This window comes from Ctenopharyngodon idella, chromosome 24 (assembly GCF_019924925.1).
Source record: "Ctenopharyngodon idella isolate HZGC_01 chromosome 24, HZGC01, whole genome shotgun sequence".
In the NCBI taxonomy this organism is placed as follows: domain Eukaryota; kingdom Metazoa; phylum Chordata; class Actinopteri; order Cypriniformes; family Xenocyprididae; genus Ctenopharyngodon; species Ctenopharyngodon idella.
The window spans coordinates 3,729,185-3,753,647 of NC_067243.1; the positions used below are offsets into that span (position 1 = coordinate 3,729,185).

Here is a 24,463-nt window from a genome sequence, read left to right on the forward strand (position 1 = left end):
CTTTAGAATTTGTCAGTTAGTTAATAGTTATTAATGATGGTAATCTCAATAGGTAATTATTGATTAGCTAATAAGGAACTATCTTCTAAATTTGTTATTACTTACTGATTAGTTAAGCTTGTTTCTATATTAGTTAATAGAAGTAGCTGAAGTGTTAATGTAGTACTACTGATTAGTCCTGCATTACTTACTGCATAGTTACTTATTAATGACAGACCATTATTCTAAAGTGTTACCCTTACTTTATAGGTACACTATAATCACTGGAAGTTACACTGTAAATACATTGTAATTACGCAGTAAGATACTGTAATCTTAGCTAAGAACTTTTACTGCTATTTAGGAGAACTCTTAATGGTAAGATAAAATGTTTTGTGAATACAGCCCCTGGTGTGCTATCAAATAAAAGATAAGTAAACTAAAAATCAAAGACAAAAATGACATTCCATTTATGAGATTTGCGGGTGAATGCAAAGTTTCTCGGGAAAACGTGAGAGACTTCAAAAACATTGAAATATAATGTTCATCTCATTTAATTTTTAACCCTCACCATGTCCCTTTAGTGTTTCTGTATGAAAGTGAAAGCAGAACAGACACAGCATAAATCTGCATTAACCTAGGAGTGGTCTTGCAGACAGTAATACATTTTGTTGAAACTCAGTCAAAGACGTGTAACGGGTAAGTGAACATCAACTTATACCAGAGAATAATATCTGGCCTCAAAATAACTTTATTAATAATCATTTAATTTGATATTTTACACTATTTAAGAATCTTTAACAGATCTGTCAAGATTGTAAATTTATAAAGATGTCAAGATTGTGTGATATTTACTGTTATAAATGCATTTTACAATATGTGAACTGACAAAACAAGCAGTTGCAGGTTGTTCATTTAAGTGTCTGTATATTATTTTTTTTAAATATTAATCATATTAATAATGTTAATTAATTGAAATTATTTATGCTCTTTGACAGCAAAATAAGGAAAGTGTATGATTTGCTATGACAAAAGCTTAACTGTATACATTTATATGTGGTATTTGAGAGAGACTTTTTGACTTTTCAAAATAACTTTTATTACAATAAGATTAACAACCATTAAACATTTTTTCACAGTAAATTCATTCACGATTATTTATAAACTTAAAGCAAAACTCAAATCTCGATTCACAACTGAACATAAAGCTTCTGGTAACGGTTTAGATTACAGCCCGGAAAGTTCTGCGTAATTACAGCATATTTACAGTGCAACTTCTGGTAATTATAGTGTACCTATGAAGTAAGTATGTAAGTATAGGGGAACAATATGTAAAGTTTTGGGAATAAAGGGGTAACAACCAGGAAAATAACAAATTATTTATACTGTAAGTATTTTAGCACTAAGGGGCACTAATACTATAGACAACAATCTTACGTTTGGGAGCAATTTAGCGAGAACATACACTGCATACCTTTTTATAATGATACTGTACAAATATATAAAGGCTTTTTTAAAATTACGGGGTAGGCTACATCAGTGCATTTATACAGTATTTTGTTTTTACTGCAAAAGTGCACTGATTAAGTTGTTTCAAGGCAGAGCTACAACTATTGCAATCTTTTTTAATACTGGGGAAATATATTCGTTTCATGTAGTTACATGGTAAGCGTGCCATCTACGGGCTGTAAATTAAAGTGGTGCTAATTCATTTAATTCTTAATGAACAAAGTAGAGGCTCTATTGCCAAGGTATATAACTAACCAGACATAAGGCACCCTTGTCTTATCCCTCTTTTCATTTGAATTGGTACACTTAAACCTCCTCCTATTTTAACCATGCTTACAGCAGCAGTATATTATATTCTAATCCATGATAAAAAATGTTCTCCAAACCCATAACACACAAGAACCTTGAAAAGATAATGATGATCTACTCAATCAAAAGCTTTCTTCTTATTCAGAGAAAGCAGACAATTTTTGGTAGAACCTTTATAGCTTTCCTGTAAAACATTAAAAAGTCTTTTCCTATTATTCTCAAAAAAGCTTTATAAAATTCTGCTGGTAGTACATCGATTCCTGGTACACGAGCAGATGAAAGTTGATTCACTACTTTTGTAACTTTCTCAAAAGTCTGATCAGAGTCTTCTTTACATTTCCTTCTTCCAGCACAAGTAAGTTATTTAAAAAGTTCATCTGCGACTCTTTAGCATAGAAATCAACAGCTAGTCTCTTCATTTCCAAATGATCTGAAGTAACATTCCCATCAGATGTACGTAATGCATGCATATAATTAGTATGAATACACTTAACTCTTGTCTCTTCTGACAAAAATCATCTTGTAAATTCACATCATTTTGATCAATTAACATATTTTGAATTTTTGAAATATCTTTATATAATTTTGCCATTTCATGTTTGATTTTACAGGAAGTGTGTGCCATAAATTGATTGCAGAAAAGCTTAATCTGAGTTTTCCCTATATCCCACCACTAAAGAAGATCTTTTTTTCTTAACCCAACAAAACAATTTAAAATTATTTAAAAATTAACATCTTTAATTAATTTAAACAGTCAGACATCACACCGGACTTAATAATTATTTCAGGATTAGTGACCAATATTCAGTCCAACAAAGAAGATACATTTTGACTAACTCTGGTAGGTTCATTCATTAACTGAGTGAGATTGATACTGCTAAACAAATCTTTATCATTAGAGGAGGAGCGGTCCAGCCAATTACAGTTGAAATCACCCAAAATAATAAGTTCGCTGTGCGTTGCAAGGGAGATGAATGTTGACAAAATACATTTTGTAGAATCAGCAGAAGCAGATGGTGGTCTGTAGAAGTTTCCTAAGGTTAAATGTTTATTGTCATGAAGAATGATGCGAATGAATAGACATTCAAAATTGACAGGTGGTATTATCAGAATCACACGCGCTGAATTTAAATGAGCAGAAACATATATGGTAACACCACCTCCTCTGGTGGGTCTGTCAGCTCTAAATAAAGTAAAATTTTCAATATTAATTTCATTGTCACTTATTTGATTGTGTAACCATGTTTCAGAGATAGTGACAATATGAGGTTTTAAAGAAAAACCCAGGCTCTAAGAAGATCAATAAAAATTGAGATGAACAATTTTTAAGCCTTTAGATGAGTCTATATTTCCATCTGAACTAAAAATAAAGCTTTGTTATAGAACTGATCTGGGTAATGGAGGATAAGAGCTGCAAGACAACACATTCAATGACATAAACAAACAAACAAACAAACAAACAAAACAAATACAAGAACATGATCAAGGAGGTCAATGCACTAACAAGAAAAAAAGAGAGGCAACTGCAGGTTCAGTCTGTTACAAAATATAATATATAAACATAAAGAGGGCCCTGATTAGGCTATTCAACTCAATGATATAAAGATAACCCACTATATTAATTCAAAACAAAATAAGAGGGCCAAGATTAACGACCCACTGACATAGTCAGACACTCACAGTTACGACAGAAATAACATCACTGAGTTCACACTATATGGTAAACTTCAATAAGAGTTCATCCATAAACAGAAAACAGAAAAGCATAAGATATATGAATACAGGGTAAGCTGATAGCAGGGCAACAAATAAGCAAAAATAAAGTTTTGATCCGGATATAAGTAGGAGGGTGGTGCGCTCTCTTTTGATGACTGGAGCCGTGGGAAAGGGGAAAGGGCTTATCACCAAGCAGCTGTGTGATCAGCTGATTCAGAAAGGATATCATATTACTTCCTTGACTTTTGTCTGGGATATTAACAAAGCAGAGATTAGACAGACGGCTTCTATAAATATGAAAACAGCAGCGATTAAAAGTCCAACATTAAAACTCTAATAATTAGGATGAGCAGATGAAGTAGTGAATATAAAGATTTGCAAAACATTTAAACATGTTAAAATCTCAAACATTTTACATTAAAACTTAACCCATTTGTGCCCAAATTTTTCTGAATGGTTTCATGCATATAGTCCTGTTAATAGTGTCCTATGTGAACATGTTCTGCATTTATTTTCCCCAGGTTTTTTTTTTTTTTTTTTTAAATGTATTTGAATGTGCGGCAACTATAGTTGCTGATGGGCTTAAATGGGTTAATATAAAATGTTTGAGATTTTAACATATATGTTTAAATGTTTTGCAACTTAAATAAGCAACGTAATATATAAATCTAAAGTATCACTTTATATAAATAAAGCTATCCATTATGTCTCCTTGATCATCTAAATGCAAGGGTTGTGATTTTTACTTGCTTTACCCGAGGCAAAAAAGCCATGCGTTGACTTTTTAGGGTGTTTTCACATTTGGTCCTTTTCAGGGGTCTGAGCGTGCTTCATGTGATTTTTGGCCCGAGACCATCTCAGGAGGTGATCTGAGTACAGTTGGTTTTCATCTAAACAACAATCTGAACACAAACAGATCTGGGTTCACTTGTTTTTTCCGCTCACGAATTCCAATGTAGTTTAGTTATCAGATGCCTCCATACAAATCAGCTTTTCATCATGGCTGCTGCTTCTCTCAGATCTCTACAAATTATTCGTTCACAACGAACACTAGTTTATTGTGATTTTAACTGCTTCCAAACTGTAAGAGAGACGCGCCTTCATGCCTTGCCAGTTTAATTTTTTTATACGAGTGCACACACCTATAGCACATGCACAGAAAACAACTTCTAGATGTAGCAGACACATATATACGTATGTATATATATATTTATTTATTTATTTATTTAACCTGTAATACTTTTTTCAGGATTCAGTGATGAATAAAAAGTTAAGAAGAACACCATTTATTCAAAATAGAATTTTTTTCTAACAATATCACTTTAATATCACTTTTTAATCAATTTCACACATCCTTGCTGAATAAAAGTATTAATTTCTTTCAAAAAAAAAAAAAAATACTGACCCCAAAATTTTGACCGGTAGTGTATACTGTTACAAAAGATTTCTATTTTAAATAAATGCTGTTCTTTAAATTTTTATTCATCAAAGAATCCTGAAAAAAAAAGTATCACAGGATATAAAAAAATATTAAGCAGAACAACGGTTTCCAACATTGATAATTGAGTATCAAATTAGCATATTAGAATAATTTCTGAAGGATCATGTAATGATTCTGAAAATTCAGCTTTGATCACAGGAATAAATTACATTTTAATGTTTATTAAAATACAAAACCATTATTTTAAATTGTGGTTATATTTCACAATATTACAGTTTTTTTTTCTGTATTTTTGATCAAACGTGTATGTTATGGACTGGGGGAATGCACAGCGCATGCAGGGGGTGTGGCCTCAATAGCCCTGCAGTTAGTAGTGTGCTTCGTGAATGCCAGGGTAAAAATTCTACTGAAATTGCTTTAAATCTAGTTGTTTTAACCAAAGTAATGCTGCAAGATGTTTTTTTTTTTTTTTTTTTTTTCAACTACATTTAAGTACCCTGTTATAGGCTAACCTGCAATTTTGCGAATTCCGTGTTTATTCCCATTAATTCCCGTTAATTCCCATATATTCCCATTAATTCCCATGGAAAGTTTCCAGCTTTGAAAATTCACGGAATTTTGCAACCCTATTAGTATACACAGACATCAGGAGTCTCTCTCATTCCTGCATGGAAAGATGCACGTGCAAGCGAAACACTAAATTTAACACGGTTAAAAGTACCACTTTCAAGGAAAATACGCTAATCACACGGATACAAGGTATGACAGAAACTCTTAACAATGTTTTAACATCATAAACGTAGTGATTACGTTACAAAGAGACAGTTAATGCAAGATATATGAGAGAGAGAAAAACTACCTCTGCTTCTCCGTTCCCATACACTGTGCGTCTGAGCGCGAACGCTTAAAGGAGAAGCGATACATTTCCCTTCGGTGTCTCACTAATTAAGGCCCCACCCACAACAATTGATAGAAACTCCCGATCGGAACCATTAAAATAGAACTTAAAAAATAATTTAATACAAGTTTTGCTGAAGTTAACTAAATTTACAGAACATTTCTCCTTGGACATGAAAATAATATCTAATTAAACAGATGTCTCAGTCAACTGGCTACATAGAGAATATTGTCTTAATTATGATGTTTTTATATAAAATACATGTTTAATATTTAAAATCATTAGTGCCGTGGTGTTTTAATGGTTTCGTGAGAATGACCCATTCTCTTACTTGAATGCTGCTTTTAGCTATACCTATACTCTACATGGAAAATTTAAAGCAGTTTATTATTTGCATCATTGTTTTATTGTATTTGTACTTGTTTTTTCTATGCTGATGTTATCATTGCCTTCTGTGATTAAAAAAAAACCCTTGAATTAAGAGAAACAATTAAAAATAGCCTAAATGTTATTTAGAAAGATGGATGTGTAATATAGTGCAAGAATATGGATGAAATATTGCAACAAAATTTACATTTTTGTGCAAAAGATAAACAACTTAAGCTCATTCAAGAGCATTTGCAGCAATGTCATATTACAAAAAAATAATAATCTTTATAAACAAATTTCTACAAACAAACACTGAACTGGACTAGATCTATAAAAGCAACAGTATGAACACAAAGAGGTCTGAGACCACTTTCCTATTTAATTGGACTATAAAAAGCATCGGAGTCCTCTTTCAGGAACAGTGTGAACGTGAAGAGAACTGGGTCCTTTTTCACTTGGTTCACCTCTTGGTCGGTCTGAGTTTGGTTCTTTTAATGAAGACTGAAGTGTGAGGGTAGACCTTAAATTATATAGGGTTTTCCCATCAATACATGTTCATTTTAATGCGAACAATGCTCTGCAAACATAGACTCGTGTGGAAACGATCGCTGCACTGCTGCAGACGCACCGCAACTGGAATGCACTGCCGGACCGCATCCGTGTGCAGTGTGAACACTCTAATGTCCGTATGTGTTAGACCAGACCAGACCATGGAGTGCAGGATGTGATGGATTAAATGAGCTGACTTGAGGAGGTGTGGTGAATCAGATCTCCGGGGAAAGTGAACGAGTGGGCGGATCTGGTGATGATGGGCTGATTAGTGTCTTTGATGGTTGCGACTCTGTGACAGATGCACCTTAACGTTGGTGCCACCCACCATAAAAAGGATGATGATGATGATGATGATGATGATGAAGAAGAAGAAGAAGAAGAAGACTCCATGACAGGAGGGAGAGAGGCAACGCTCCCCCCACAGACACACACCATGCGATATAACAACTACTCTAGAACCTAAAAACGTGTTCAGAGGTGTGAAAGAAAAAAGCCCATAAGAGAAAAAGGAAACAAAAATTTTAGAAAAGAAAAACAAGATAACATTTTGCTCAACTTTTTTTTCTTGTAGCATAAATCGCCATTTTTGCTTGATCTAACAAGAAGTTCAACAATTGAGACTTTTGTCGACATTTTTCCACATATCACCACAAATAAACATTTTAATTGAAAAAGTCACATCAAAAGAATTAAAGATCTTCTTCAAAGTATCAAATAATGTTTTTAACCTCTCAGTGCATGAAAGCATGAAAAAGTCTCTTTATGCAGACAAAAAGGACAATTTTCAGCGATATCAGAATTTATCAGAGACAAATGCATTGACTGCGATGGCACCATGCAACACTCTCCACTGTAAATCCCCAGTTTTTTGACCAATGGTGACTTGTACAAAGCTCTTCATTTTGGTTTTTCATTGATATCAAGATTAAGTACACTTCGCCATGGTGTGTCACACTTATTATTCAAAGATTTCTTGTTAAAAGCTTTTACACAACTCTTAAACTAATTCTTGTCAAATACAGAATTTGAACCCACAATCATTAATTCTTTACAATCCAACAGCATACCATTACACAAAATTGATAGACCCGTTCGAGTACTGAATTCTGTTTCTTCACCATTAATGGCTGATCTCTGAGCATTGCCTAAGACTTGTATTGTGAGCACTTTTTGTGTCTATTTGCCTCGTCATGACGACTCGCTTGTTGTATTCCTCACTTGTAAGTCGCTTTGGATAAAAGCGTCTGCCAAATGAGTAAATGTAAAAATGTAAAAATCTCCATTTTTCAAGTGTTTTTGCCTCAATGCGGTATGATTTCATTAATAACCGCTCAGCAATAGCGGTCACATTTTTAAAAGCAGTTCCTGCTGTTTGATGTAGATGACCGATTGTTATCAGCTGGACATTACGCAAAGTCCTTTCTGGTATGGCAAAAGACATCTCGCTTGATAAAGTCGTGAGCCAATAATCAATGGCTTCTGTAGTAACCAAAAGAGGGAAGTATTACTTTCTCTATTTGTCTTAAATTAAGACCAGACTTTCAACAAGTTACAATAAAAAAACTAAGCCAAAATAAGGCTTTATCTAGTCCCAAGCCTTCAATACGTGGAAGAATTGCACAAGCTGCTCATCCAACTTGACTCTGCAGAGCACCTTAAAAGTCTTTGAACATATTGCAGACGAAACGCAGCTGTTCTGCTCTGCAAGTGTACCAATCTAAGTTCTCCATCTTTTGGCAAATACAAAACACTTTTTGGCACCCAGTGCAATCTGTACCAGAAAAAAATCTATTAAAATTGACTGGATTTTCATTAGAACATCAGCTGGAGGATCTATGCAGGCTAAACGGTGCCAAAGTGCAGAGGCTACTAGATTATTAATGATCAGAATACGTCCTTTATAAGACATTTTAGGGAGTAAAAACCTCCTCTTATCCAGTCGCCCTTTTACTTTTTCAACAGTGCCTTCAAAAATTTTTTTTTTTTTTTTACAACATTTTCATTTAAATAGATTCCTAGATATTTAAAACCATCTCTGGTCCATTTTAGACCATCAGGAACCCTTGGTTCACTATTTAACCATTTTACAACTAAAATGGCTTCACTTTTTTTCCAGTTTACCTTTGCAGAAGAAAGAGTTTTAAAATCATCTAAAATCTTTGACATCACATTGACATCATTGGGTTCACTGATTATTATAATGACATCATCAGCATACGCTGATAACTTAAAAGTATTAGCACAATTTGGCATATATAATCCATGCACATCATTTCTTAATTTATTTAACAGGGTTTCTGTGGCTGAGGTATATAACATGCCTCACAGCGCACATCCCTGTCTGACACCTCTATACACCCTGAATGGAGAGCATAAGTCACTATTAATCTTTAATATACTCTCAACACCACAGTACATAACTTTTATCATTGAAATAAAATCCAAAATCCAAAAGCCTTTAAAACACTCCATAAATACATATTCGATTCTGTCAAAAGCCTGATATCAGCCCAAAATCTAAATCAAAAAGTTGAAATGAGTCTTAAAATGCCTCTAATAAAAGAGACATCGTCAAAGATTCTTCCTCCTGGTACACAATATGACTGATCTGGATGAATAATAGATTCAAGGACTTAACCTAATCTAATTGCTAAGGCTTTAGACAGTATTTTATAATCAATACATAATAAACTTACTGGTCTCCAATTTTTTATTTCGTTTAAATCTTCTTCTTTTTTTTGGCAATAAAGTGATGATTACTCTCTGGCAACTTCTGGGCAATTGTCCATTTACCAGACTTTCACTAGAAACAGATACTAATTCTGGACCCACTTCTACCCAAAAAGATTTATAAAATTCAATTGTGAAACCATCAAGATCTGGTGCTCTTTTTCAGACTGCAAGGCATGAATAAATTTTTCGTGAGCATTATTTTTTCCTAAACTGAAAAAGAATTTTGAAGGAGCATTCATTAATCTTGCATTTTGAAAGCGGATCTAATTATAGCCCCTCTCGTTGTCAAACCTAACATATCAGATAATACATTCTTTTTCTTTTTTATGTTCTCCATATAGGTGGACTCTGCTAACTCTTGTAACTTCATTAAATCTTCTTCCAACTCACTCATTGAGCTATTAATGTCTCTTATGGCGTTGTGAGTATATTGGTGACACAATTGTTTTATTTGTACCTTCACAAAATCTCACCACTGCTGTAATGTTAAAAAAGAAGATTTCATGACTTTAGCATTTGTCCAAAAGAATCACACAGTAGATTATTATTAAAATGCCAGTAGGCACTTTTTGATTTTACATCATTTTTTGCCACAACACATTTTATCAAACTGTGATCAGAAAAAATGCAAATGTGTGGTTCAACAAGATTACAGTCCATAACATTTTCAGTGCAATTACAATCTCCTCCTAACATTAAAAAAATCATCATTGTTACAATCATTTCAAACATCATCCAAAGTGTTCAAAAAAAGTGAACACTTTGGTTCACACAAAGTGTTCATTCTTTCAATTGCCATAGTTGGAGCATATACACAAATAAAAACAAAAGAGCTATTGTCAAATACAGCTTTAACGTATTAAGCATTATAGGAATATGGAGTAAATTTCTTTAAAAATAATATAACTCCATCACTCAAGGAGGTATAATGGCTTAAAATCACTAAACCATCAAATTCTTTATAGCTCATTCTACAGCATTAGATACATCACTGTGAGTCTCTTGTGCAAACAATACATCAATTTTCATATGTTTCATTCATTCAAATTAAGCTCTTTTCTTATAATCTCTTGCTCCATTAACATTCAAAGAAGCAATATTTATTTCCCCCATTAAGGATAAAAGGAACAAAAGAGAAAAAAAACCCCACAAAGGATGTACTAAGTTATCCACTCAACTTCGTAAGAATTTCTACAGACGGTAAACCTCCTGATTAGAGAAACAACTTTCTTTACCATTTCAATAAACTGTACAATGTCTGGAAAATACTCCTCTATTTTTACCTTTTTCAGATTTTTCGTCTCTTTCAAAAAAGACTTGATGTCACCAGCAGTACATGTTTGACTAGAGAAGCCACTTTGGGGCAGACTAGCAGTGACACTCTGAAACATCACTTTCGCTCTCTGTGTCGGTCTGGCTCTCATGAATACCTCTGTTCTTTTTAATCAGTATGACATTCCAACAACTTTCTTTTTTGGGGGATTTAAACAAATAAAACATCATTCGTTTCCCAACACAGAACCTTTATCTTCTGGATTTACCAAAGCCCCATCTTCACTATTGCCACCTTCTGATTCACCTGCTGTTTGTTCTGTCCTCTGAGAACTTCTCACCTTTTCTATCTTAGTTGCAGCTATCCTGTCCTTCTCAACCATTTTTTCTTTCAGAAACTCTGCACTGCAGTTTATATAGGCCAGTAAACAAGCTGCTGCAGTAATCAGTACCAGGTACGGGGCTGATGGGAAATGTAGTGTGTGTTTGTGTGCATGTGTCAATATTCAGGTGAGGGCGCCCTCTCATGGCCAGAGGAGGGAATCACGGAGTTGCGCAACAGGCGTCTGGAGTGTTTTGTGTGCAATGTGAGCATGTTTCTGAAGTAAAACCCATTTTAAATAATTTCCGCCCAGTTAGGTGAAATCTATGAAGTACTTTATACTGTATAAGTTGTAAGTTAGCGTTTTTTGTCATGAAGTAGATATTTTTGCAGATTTGTGTCCAGAAAGCGGCATTGGGAGCAATGGATAAGTCTGATTCCCATTTAGCATTGGGTAGGCTTAATGTGTTGTCTGATTTGGATATTATTTTATATATTTTGGAGAGTAGTTTTTTTGGGGAGGTTATATTAATTAGATTGGAGGGGGAAGGTCTAGATTAATTGTCTGAGTGTCGATTTTTGATTGAATAGATGATTTGATTTGTAAATATTCCAAAAAACAATTACTCCCAATGCCGTATTTCTGGACCAAGTGGGAAAATGGTGCCAAGTTGTTATTAAGCAGGATGTGTTGAAGTTGTGTGATGCCCTTATCTGCCCATGTGCGTAAGTTGAGTGGCTTCTTGAAATTTCCACCAGGCTGTCAGAGCTGCAGCTATTGTTGGTGTTTTAAAACAGATGCTTTTTGATTGTCTGATTATAGAAAGGTAATTCTGAAATGTTAATGTCTTTACAAATTGAGTGTTCAACATCTTGCCATGTGCTTTCTGATGGGTTTGGGTGAATCCATTTGTATATATTTTGGAGCTGATTGGCCAAAAAGTAGTGGTAGAAATGTGGTGCTTCCAGTCCTCCTTGTGTTTTTTTAGTGTAGTTAATTTAATTCTCGGGGTCTTATTTTTCCAATAGAATTTATTGACGATTGAATCTAGTGATTTAAACCAGGTGAGGGTGGGTAGTGCTGGAGTCATTGTAAATAAATAGTTTAATTTAGGGAGTATAGTAATTTTGTTACTGTCTTTAAAGGCGTAGAAAGAGGTAACACTGAGGTAAATATAATATAATAATATAATAATCTCCACACCACTCTCTACTTACAAGTTCACCACTTCAAACGTCTTAACAAACAAAACAACCGCGTTGTTCATTCGCCATTCTCATGCCCAACTACTGCTCTCACCACTAAACTACACTCCTCTATGCCAACAGTAGTATCGATTTTCCAACGTGATCTCATGAGAATATGTGTGTATTAATACGTAAAGTGTGGTTCTTCCACACATACATTTACTCACATTTTCATACACACAAAAATGTACAATATTGATGTATTTACAGCACTAAAATGTAAATATACTTACGTATTAATGGCAATAAAACATAAATCATTTACGTATTCAAGTGTGAATGTATATGAATTCCCATGTATTAATATTAAAATCGTGGCACTAATGTTTTAAACCTGTTGTATTCAATTGTCATTACAATCAAACATGAATATAATGTATTTAATATATGAAACTACGAATACATAGGCTAAATATACACAGAGGATATACATATATACAAAAGCAAAAGTAAAGACAGGAAAAGAGAGAAGACAAGTAGCAAAACTTACTAACAGTCTTTGAGAGCCAGCAAAGAATCAGTAACACTTTGTTAGGTCGTATGACTTATCGCATCTAAGATAGAGAGAAGCGGTACTTGCGTGAGTCTGCGTGCTGAGTTTCAAAAAGATACATGTGAAGATTCAGTGTGGCTGCAGTTCGTTGGCTTCTTCTGTTTCCGCGGGAAGATTTGAACTGAGGACTTGAACGTTTGTTTCGCCGGAAATGGTCATCCCGAAGAAGAATAGCGCGTGATGGAAGAGACGTCCGGGAGAGACGTGCACGAGATGGCGAGGGACAGTCGAGAGACAATTGAGAGACAAAGGAAAAATGCGTGTGGTTGTCTTTTATGGAAAAACAAGCCAACACGCCTCCTTGGGTGAAACAGCCAATGATAAGGGTGCAATCTTGGCGGGCAAACTTTTTCTTTGTCTCCATTTATGGCCACCTTTGCATGAATTATGAAGTGTCAGATCGGAGTGTATTTTCTCCGAAGTACCATTAAAAATAGAAGAATGCATTTTACAGTAATGTGACATACATTGTTGGATAAGGCATAAAGAGAGCTTTACAAAGAAACCAAACTTGTCAGGTGGCAGAAACAAAAAAGGGAAGATACAGCTTATACTCGAGTTTTATTGTTTAGAATGACACTAACGCAACTACAGTCATAACTAAGCAAATACACTAGGGATACATACATGCACCTTGAAAGACACGACAGGTACACTTTGGCACAGTCAGATTTTGAGGGTAAATGTACATATATTCTTCCTGCGTGTTTGTGTGTGTGCGTGGTGTGTATTGGGTTTTGGCGGGTCTGGAATGTGCCGCATGGCCCTTAACCCAGAGGGGGTGATTCTTTTGAAGTCCCCAGAGCTGGGGACTGGGGTTCTCTGGTTAGCTTCTGATAGGGCCACAAAGATGCCAAAGTCCCAGTCTCTCCTAGACCAGCCGGAGCCGATTCGTGATTTACATGCACAGTTCAGGAGGCTAAAAGCATTCTGAAAATTCCAAAGTTGGTTGGCTAAGACTGATCTTATACAGACGTTACATCAGCATGACCGTCACAGTCAAAGCTCGCGCTCGTTATGATTCACATTTGAAAGTTGCGCCTCGAGAAGCATCACAACATGGTTTACGGCACTGATATTGAACGCTCATTGGTTCTTACCTGCTGCGTCACAGATTGTGACATGTCGTGTTTCAGTGGATTGACATTTGAAATGAGTGCGTGCCTTCATGGACTGAAACCGGATTCATATTTTCATGGATTAATAAGTTAAATTCTGCTCTGTACCCTATAAAAACTATTACCGCCAGAGAGGACTGTGACTGGAACTCATCATCATTTGAACTACCTTTGGTACCACTTTTGACATTTTCGCAATAAATATATTATTTTGATTGCACTTGTTTGTATATTATTCTTTTATTTATAACAGTATTAAGACATGGTTATGGGTAGGTTTAGGGGTAGGTGTAGGATTAGTGGCTTAAAATATTGTTTTAATATTTTTACTAAAATTTTAATTTTCCTACACATTTCTGTCCATTATGTTTTATTTTTTTAACATTCTGTATAAAATGGGAATGTTTAGGTTCAGGATGGGGTTTAGGGATCTTACATTTATATGTTTAAGCACCTTTCTAAATGTACAAAAGTGTATAAATTAATACCTACATATTAACTATGAGACCACATTTAGTCTAGAACCACAATAACATCAAGAATCACAATAAGGGGCTAAGATCTCCTTGTTCAGGCTATATTGTACCGATGGTTTTGGTGTGGATTTGAATTGCTGTGTTCACATGTGCCTAAACAAACAGAAAAGGTGCCAGGTTCATTAACAAATGCTCTAAACGAGTCGGGTCTAAAAACACCGTTTTAATAACCTTTGTCTTATCAATGGAAAACTTTTATTTGCTCACCCTGAATGTTTTTCAGTATCTTCAGTGTTACCACTGAAACTTATTGTAAAGTTAATTCCTATTGTATGGCTTTGTTTTGATAGATTCACCCATCCATCAGCAGCCACGTCATTTTAACCAGGAAAGACTAGTATGTCGAAATGTCAAGGTAATTATGCATATTATACATAGTCTGTGTGTGTGTGTGTGTGTGTATGTATATATATATATATATATATATAGATATAGAGATAGATAGATATAGAGATAGATAGATATAGAGAGAGATAGATATAGAGAGAGATAGATAGATAGATAGATAGATAGATAGATATAGAGATAGATAGATAGATATAGAGATAGATAGATAGATATAGAGATATAGAGATAGATAGATAGATAGAGATATAGAGATAGATAGATAGATAGAGATATAGAGATAGATAGATAGATAGAGATATAGAGATAGATAGATAGAGATATAGATATATATATACAGTGGGTACGGAAAGACCCCCTTAAATTTTTCACTCTTTGTTATATTTCAGCCATTTGCTAAAATCATTTAAGTTCATTTTTTTCCTCATTAATGTACACACAGCACCCCATATTGACAGAAAAACACAGAATTGTTGACATTTTTGCAGATTTATTAAAAAAGAAAAACTGAAATATCACATGGTCCTAAGTATTCAGACCCTTTGCTGTGACACTCATATATTTAACTCAGGTGCTGTCCATTTCTTCTGATCATCCTTGAGATGGTTCTACACCTTCATTTGAGTCCAGCTGTGTTTGATTATACTGATTGGACTTGATTAGGAAAGCCACACACCTGTCTATATAAGACCTTACAGCTCACAGTGCATGTCAGAGCAAATGAGAATCATGAGGTCAAAGGAACTGCCTGAAGAGCTCAGAGACAGAATTGTGGCAAGGCACAGATCTGGCCAAGGTTACAAAAAAATGTCTGCTGCACTTAAGGTTCCTAAGAGCACAGTGGCCTCCATAATCCTTAGATGGAAGACGTTTGGGACGACCAGAACCCTTCCTAGAGCTGGCCGTCCGGCCAAACTGAGCTATCGGGGGAGAAGAGCCTTGGTGAGAGAGGTAAAGAAGAACCCAAAGATCACTGTGGCTGAGCTCCAGAGATGCAGTCGGGAGATGGGAGAAAGTTGTAGAAAGTCAACCATCACTGCAGCCCTCCACCAGTCGGGGCTTTATGGCAGAGTGGCCCGACGGAAGCCTCTCCTCGGTGCAAGACACATGAAAAAACACCTGAAGGACTCCAAGATGGTGAGAAATAAGATTCTCTGGTCTGATGAGACCAAGATAGAACTTTTTGGCCTTAATTCTAAGCGGTATGTGTGGAGAAAACCAGGCACTGCTCATCACCTGTCCAATACAGTCCCAACAGTGAAGCATGGTGGTGGCAGCATCATGCTGTGGAGGTGTTTTTCAGCTGCAGGGACAGGACGACTGGTTGCAATCGAGGGAAAGATGAATGCGGCCAAGTACAGGGATATCCTGGACGAAAACCTTCTCCAGAGTGCTCAGGACCTCAGACTGGGCCGAAGGTTTACCTTCCAACAAGACAATGACCCTAAGCACACAGCTAAAATAACGAAGGAGTGGCTTCACAACAACTCCGTGACTGTTCTTGAATGGCTCAGCCAGAGCCCTGACTTAAACCCAATTGAGCATCTCTGGAGAGACCTAAAAATGGCTGTCCACCAACGTTTACCATCCAACCTGACAGAACTGGAGAGGATCTGCAAGGAGGAATGGCAGAGGATCCCCAAATCCAGGTGTGAAAAACTTGTTGCATCTTTCCCAAAAAGACTCATGGCTGTATTAGATCAAAAGGGTGCTTCTACTAAATACTGAGCAAAGGGTCTGAATACTTAGGACCATGTGATATTTCAGTTTTTCTTTTTTAATAAATCTGCAAAAATGTCAACAATTCTGTGTTTTTCTGTCAATATGGGGTGCTGTGTGTACATTAATGAGGACTTAAAATTATTTTAGCAAATGGCTACAATATAACAAAGAGTGAAAAATGTAAGGGGGTCTGAATACTTTCCGTACCCACTGTATATATATTATATACACTACCAGCCAAACGTTTGGACACAGTAAGATTTTTAATGTTTTTAAAAGAAGTTTCTTCTGCTCACCAAGGCTGAATTTATTTAATTAAAATACAGTGAAAACAGTAATATTGTGAAATATTATTACAATTTAAAATATCTGTTTTCTATGTGAATATATAGTAAAGTGTAATTTATTCCTGTGATCAAAGCTGAATTTTCAGCATCATTACTCCAGTCTTCAGTGTCACATGATCCTTCAGAAATCATTCTAATATGATGATTTGATGATCAAGAAACATTTATGATTATTATCAGTGTTGAAAACAATTGTGTACTTTTTTTTCAGGATTCCTTGATGACTAGAAAGTACAAAAGAACAGCATTTATCTGAAATACAAAGCTTTTGTAACTTTTATTCAGCAAAGATGCATTAAATTGATCAAAAGTGACAGTAAAGACAATTATAATGTTACAAAAGATTATATTTCAAATAAATGCTGTTCTTCTGAACTTTCTATTCATCAAAGAATCCTGAAAAAAAAAAAAAAAATTGTACTCAAATATTTTGTACAATTGTTCACAATAAATGTTTCCTGAGCATCAAATCATCATATTAGAATGATTTCTGAAGGATCATGTGACACTGAAGACTGGAGTAATGATGCTGAAAATTCAGCTTTGATCACAGGAATAACTTACTTTATAAAATACATTCAAACAGAAAACAGATATTTTAAATTGTAATAATATTTCACTATTTTACTGTATTTTAATTAAATAAAAGCAGCCTTGGTGAGCAGACAAAACTTCTTTTAAAAACATTAAAAATCTTACTGTGTCCAAACTTTTGACTGGTAGTGTATATATGATATTTACTGATATATATATATATATATCCGGTATCGTTCATGTTACGCGTGTTCTATGTTTCCTGCTTCTTCCTGGTTATTAAACTACTTTACGTTACTCGTATCCAAGTTCCTCGTCTTCCTTGGAGTGCTATTGTAACAATCCAGTAGATGCTGCAGAGCTCCACTATGTGCTATCTGACTGACTGAAAGACTCTTTCCACAAGTTTTCTTTAGTTGGATTCATATCTAAATATTATGAAATCACAATTATAACAATAAAAGTTACTTTTTGTCAAAGTTTAGCATTTTTGTACTGAAAAAAAAAAAGTTGTAAAAAGATTGTAATGGTGACAAAAAGTCATAATATTTACATATGAATCCAACTGAAAAAAAAGAGAAAAGTTGTCATTCATTTAGTCAAATAGCAAATAACAAATAGTGGAGCTCTGCAGCCATCTACTGGATAAAAGTGATCATTTTTACTTTCAAAACTCACTCAAAATTTGCTTTGATTCAGTCAGTTTCTGATCTCGATGGACACTCGATGGCGCTGTATGTTGTAAGATCTGCTGGATGTGTTTCTGAAGTTTCTCTGGTCAGCTGGATTGACGTCAGTCAGTGTTAATAATGTGTTTCTCATTTAAGGATACTGTTGGCTGGAGAATCAAAAGTCCACCTGTTACTTGAATGCAGTTCTTCAGACGCTCTTCATGACGAAGGAGTTCAGACAACATGTCGAGAGGTAAAGAAACGTCTTTCACTTCCTGCAGTGGAAACAACAGCTGATCAATAAACACTCAATGTCTTCTGTAGAGTTTCATCTGATGATAACTTCATTAGAGAGCTGAAGAAATTGTTCAATGAATTGGAAAAGAAACAGAAAAATGCAGTTTCAGCAGCTGGGGTCACCAGAAGCCTCGGCATTACAGACGGTTGGTCTCTTTTATTGCTGTTTCCAGCATTCAGTCAATATTCCTGTTTATAAAAGTTATTCAGTATCAGTGTTTGATTGTTATGTGCTTCTCTCCATCAAACCCAAAGTTTATAAAGAACAAGATGCAGCAGAACATCTACAGTTGATCCTTAAAAAGACTCCTAGATCCTCTGAGGTAACTAGTTTCTTCTGGATTATTCTGTCATCTTTTGTCTCAGTGTTCAGTGACTTTCATAAGGAGCATCAATCATCTCACAGCAGTTCAGCTCTGGAAGTGTTTCTCCAGAGAAAGTTCAGACACATTATTGGCTCTTATTTGGTTTTGATCTCTTTCACTGAGGCCTTCTGCTTCTTCATCGTCTGCACAAACTTACTTCACATGGATCCTTGACCAGTGCTTGAATTGATTTACAATCATTCAGTAAGGACTTCAGTAAATCATTCAGTAAAGTAGACTGAAGTCTGGTTGTAATGTCTCTTCACAGAGCTTACACAGATACAGATGGGAGCATTGAAAGCAGGCATCTATCAGTGGATATATTAGGGATCTGCTGATAGACGCCTGCTTTCAAACGCTTCCATGTGTATCTGTGTAAGCCAAGTGTACCACACAAGTCCTGAAAAGTGAAGCCAAAGCGTCTCGATCGCCCCCAGGTGGTTGGTCCCAGTATAGGTCATAAACCCCGCCCTCTCCATGTAATTTAATGGGATGCGAGACAAACTAAACAATTAAATTACACTTCAGATATGTTAATTTAAAAAAACAAAAGTTTGGTTTTAGTTACTTATTTGATGCAATAAAAACGGAGGTTTAACATCATGATTGACAGTTAAGTTAGGGCTTAAAAATGAAAAAAATTAAATCAGTTCTGATTTGATTAGGGAAAAAAAATCAGTTAATAACATTAAAAAAAAAAAAAAAAATTGCATGTACCTTTTATAATAATAATAATAATAATACGCACAGCATTTTCTTTATTCAAAAACGAAGAGTCTTGTATCTTAGCCATTACAATTATCTTTTATAACAAGATTTAAACTTTAAACTTAAACAGTTAGTTTCAAGTCTTACTGTTAAATTCAGGCTATTCATGCTATATACATTTCAAGCCAAAATGAATAAAAATAAATAAATAAATAAAAAAGTTAAAAAAATATTATTAACCGTTATTTTTTTTAATCAAACTGGTTTCGGAACGTTAATAATACAGAAGGAACAGAAACGTTAAAATACTGATTCTGCTCAGGATGAAACGATTGAATTGTTTTCTGTTTTTAAGCCCTGATTAGAAGATTCTCATCTTTACCTTCTGTTTGTGTGTGTGGTCTAAAATAAACAATTACAATACAACAAATAATTACAATATACATACATGATAATATACATATCATTCCACATCCAATACAATTCTCAGGGTTTGAACTGCACTACTGAAATTAACCACTAGAAGGGGCATGTTGCACATATAACAGAATCACGAATTCTCCGCATCTTTGAGAAAACACCAAACAGATAAACAACTCAATCATTTACATTAACCAAAGCTGTAACACCGCAGATACCTATATTAAAGAGCACAAATAAGTAAACAGATCTACATTTTCTCATGAACGCAAACACTGAATTTAAACTTTGAAGGTTAAGATACAGGAGGATATGATGCGTGTTCTTCTCTTAATTCCTCTTCCTGACTCTTTGGGAAGTTCCTAGCTCGTCACCTAGCATCCTTTCCAACATTACCTAAAAGTTTGTCGCCAATTGGTTAAATCTCCTTAACATCGCTGCCCCAAACATGCAGGGGCATAAATGTTTCTGCATCTAAGTTACTAAGTGTCTGTTGATTTGGTGCCATCATCTTCAGTAATCTGGCAATAGGCCACGTATAACCTTCATTTAACGCTGACTTTTACAGACCTTACGTGTCCGTCCACCCCAGAGAATGTCCTGCCTACTCTCCCAATTAACCAGCGGGCACGGGGCAGCTGAGGGTCAACCAACATTACTACACATCCGACTGTAATGGGTTTAGTTTCCACATGCCATTTCTGTCTTAACTGGAGATTAGGAAAGTAGCATCTCACAAAGCCTGACCAGAAATGGTCAGTGAGGACTCAGTTCTGTCTCCACTTCATCATCCTATGAGCTCAGTAGCGGGGTACGTCACTTGAGGTAGAAAGCTGAAGTTCAGTTGTGGTAATGGGCGCTTTGTTTCAGACACACTGATGGCCCAGTCTGTTGTGATTGATCTACTGCTTACAGGAGTCTCCAAACTCTGTCCTGGAAGGCCACTGTCCTGCAAAGTTTAGCTCCAACCCCAATTAAACACACCTGAACAAGCTAATCAAGCTCTAATTAGGCATAGAAACTTCCAGGCAGGTGTGTCAAGGCAGGTTGGAGCTAAACTCTGCAGGACAGTGGCCCTCCAGGACCATGTTTGGAGACCCCTGCTGTAAGCAGTAGATCAATCACAACAGACTGGGCCATCTGACCAATCAGAGCAGAGCAGGCACTTGAAAAGAGGGGTTTAGAGAGACTGAATCTTTGGATGTGTCATTTAAGAATCACTGAAAAATGTGGTGATGTGCAATGTATATAATGAGAAAATTAGTGTTTTTCAGTTTTGATGCATGTAAACCTGTTTAAGGACACTTCCGAAACAAAATTAGGAACTTCTTGCGTAATGAGAAACAGCTGGAAGTAATCAAGGATAATCAGTCCTCATCTGCCAGTGAGATCCTGCAATGAGTTTGGAAACCATCTGATTATTTTATACTGTTTTTTGAGACATTTCAATGTATTTTGAAGTCATATACTATTTGTGGGTCTTCAAGTTCTTATATCAGGTCAAGTCACTTTTATTTCTGTAGCGCTTCATACAATACAGATTGTGTCAAAGCAGCTTCACTGTAATAAACAGGAAAATACCAGAATCAATGATGGAAACTCTGGAGATTCTGCTGTAAAGCAGCTCTACAAGACTGTCATAATTTAGCTCAAATTCAGCTCATGTCTTCTGCTTCTGTTGCCACATTTGCCCTTTGGGGTCTGATGCTTTGTTACCCTCTAAATAGAATATTAATATATTATAGAATTAAATATATTTTATACTGAAAGATTAACTACCACCCCTCAACCACTTGTTGTCATGTGACACAATTAAAGGTTTATGAGCAGTTTAATGTGATGGAGGATAAACTGCAGAGAATGATTATTTTAACATGATTAAAGAATGATTAAAGCATGCATATATCTGTGAATCATCATTAAATCTGTTTTATTGACACCTTTGCAGCTTTTTATGGGCGAAACAAAGACCACAATGACATGGTCATGCTACAAACACGAACAAGGAAACTTGGAACCTTTTCTCTCATTGCCAATCTCTTTTAAACACTCTCAGGATGTGGTAAGCAGATCTTTGCTCATCTGAATTACTCTCTAAGAATGTTTAAATTCACTCAGTAGGGCTGATTCACTAATGTTTACTGTCAGTTGTTCATACTTTAGTCTGACAGATTTGTCACTCTCATGATGAAGCTAATAGTGAAACTTAGATTCATTATTCCAAATATTTGGTCAAATGTTTGTTAAAGTGAACCTTTAATTCAAAAACATAAAAACAGCATTTAATTTAGTTCATTTGAGCACTTTCCAGTAAACAACCAAAAGCTTTTTCTTATCCAAATAGAGCTCATCAAGCTTCATTAAGCACAGCTGATTGGTTCCTGCTGTATCAGCTCGCTGCTCAACCTTGAAATACAGCATTTGCTGTAGAAGTTGCAGCTGCCAATATGAACTACACAGAAATCCTCCACCTGTATAGATCTGCTGTAGATTATTCATGTACAGGTTATTCTTGTGTAGTTCATATTGGCAGTAGAAAGTCCCGTACTTGCTCTGTAGCAGCAGCAGCAGCAATAGATCTATTCTGCCAAAACCAAACATATCAACATTATCATATATATAACTATGCAAAACACTCAGAGTTGGACTGACAGAAAGAAATATTGCGTCAATGTCCACTTTGTTTTATTAATCATAAAAATGAGGGACTCTGAGTCTGGTCAAGACTCAATATGTCATGTTTATCCAAACAACATGTATCTTTGCTCCATTGCTCATTGAAACATGCTTCAGTGGGACTCCGTTGAATATATGTCTATTTTAAATGCGTATTAATGTACAAGCACATCACATTAATTGAATGATCAGTGCAACAGTGCAATCTTAATTATTTATTTTGAAATATTTATTTCTATTTAGGAAGTTGCTTTAAAGGCACATTTTGATCAAATCTGTGGAGTGTATCTGCTGCGTTGTTGTCACTGTGAGAGCACAAGCTGTGAAAAGGCAAGTATCTTTTCTATCCGGTAAAATCTGTTTTAATGTGAAATAATTTGTGAAATGTAGTGTGGATTGATTTACATTTAAGTAAATAAGTTTAAAATGGTTCTGTTAAGAGTGAAACTGCAGTACATAAACTCTTCCATACTTTAAATAAAAAGAAAATGCACAATAGCATTTAAGATGAAATACTGAAAAGTTATAAAAACTGGGTCATTCATTTAATAATAATAATGCAAATACTCTTTTCTCTTTTGATTTGTTACAAAATCCTTATGTGGTTGTACCTGGGGTTGTAACGGTATGAGATTTCCACGGTATGATAACCGTCTCAGCAAATATCACGGTATCACGGTATACGGTATTAAACAATCAATTATTACTTTCATTCATTTATTAGTCATGTTAACTGATGATAAAAGTGTTTGTTTATTCTATTTAGTCTATTCAGATTTCAATAATCAAAAACTATAGTAAATTTAATAAATGATTATGGATTAGATTAACAACTTTTATTTAATAATTTATTAAAATTCAGAAATTCTAGTTTGACTTAGTTCTTCTGGCTTTTTATTATCTAATACAAATATATGATCAAAAATTATGTTAATGAAATTAACTTTTTATCCTTTTAAGTTTTGCCAAAGTGCTGCACAAAGAGATTTACTGAATTAAAGCATGGACAAAAATTATATTCCTTAAATAATATTTAAATAAATTGCATTAATATTATTATTATTATTATTTTGAGAAGTACATTTTATTTTACAATCATAATATATTTCTGACAATTTCTTGACAGAAAAAAACCGGAGTTAAAAAACGGACGTTTATTTTGACGGGATGTAGTGAAGAGCTTTTAGTTTCAGTGTATTTGCAATGGTTTTTCTCAAATAAAATGATGAAACGCTCATTAAGCGCTATCTCAGAGCAAACTTTGATATGTTTGTGTTCATGTCCTCAGATAACGAGACGGCAAACATTGAAAGAACATGTAGGCTTATGTAACGTTAGTACAGGAAACAGCGCAGCTCATTCACACCGGCTGACGCGCAAAACAGATATATTTATACCGCAGTCTTTTTGCGCTTTAATATTCACAGACCCCGCCTAGACCATGTCGCGATTTGATATATTGTACAGCTCTGCTTTCGTTTTATTCACCAGTCCAACAAATCGCGCGTTTTTAAGGGACATCGCTGTGTTATACTGTACATTCAGTTTTCATGACTGGATTCCGGGAGCTCTCCATCACGCACATCACACGACTTAAGTTATAAACGGAACATACCTGCATCTGCACGGATGGTGTTCTCAAATAAATGTGAACATGTTCGATGTGTTTCCTCCTTTTGCATGTAGGCCTACTTCGCGTCCGCATTTTTTTGCAAACTGGATATCTACACTCGAGGACAACCCCGCGTTTGTTTTTCCATATCGAAAGTATTCCTATACTGCAAATTGTAACTTATTTTTCAACGAGGGATAGAGATTAGAGA

The 24,463-nt window shown here is 35.1% G+C and overlaps 1 protein-coding gene across 6 annotated transcripts in view; it reads left to right on the forward strand.

The window, feature by feature from the left end:
• The first annotated feature begins 580 nt into the window (after positions 1-580).
• Positions 581-24,463, forward strand: part of LOC127507818 (ubiquitin carboxyl-terminal hydrolase 47-like) — a 150,682-nt gene continuing 126,799 nt past the window's right edge. Inside the window, exons 1-7 of one of the 6 annotated variants that reach the window (XM_051885261.1) lie at positions 581-678; positions 14,846-14,910; positions 18,331-18,427; positions 18,499-18,617; positions 18,727-18,794; positions 21,913-22,026; positions 22,884-22,970. In XM_051885261.1, the coding sequence (XP_051741221.1) occupies positions 14,895-14,910; positions 18,331-18,427; positions 18,499-18,617; positions 18,727-18,794; positions 21,913-22,026; positions 22,884-22,970 (501 nt within the window). In that variant the 5' untranslated portion in view covers positions 581-678; positions 14,846-14,894. Of the gene's footprint in view, positions 679-11,289; positions 11,366-14,845; positions 14,911-18,330; positions 18,428-18,498; positions 18,618-18,726; positions 18,795-21,912; positions 22,027-22,883; positions 22,971-24,463 lie in introns of those variants that run through there. The other 5 variants (XM_051885262.1, XM_051885257.1, XM_051885260.1 and 2 more) reach the window with 5 other exon arrangements.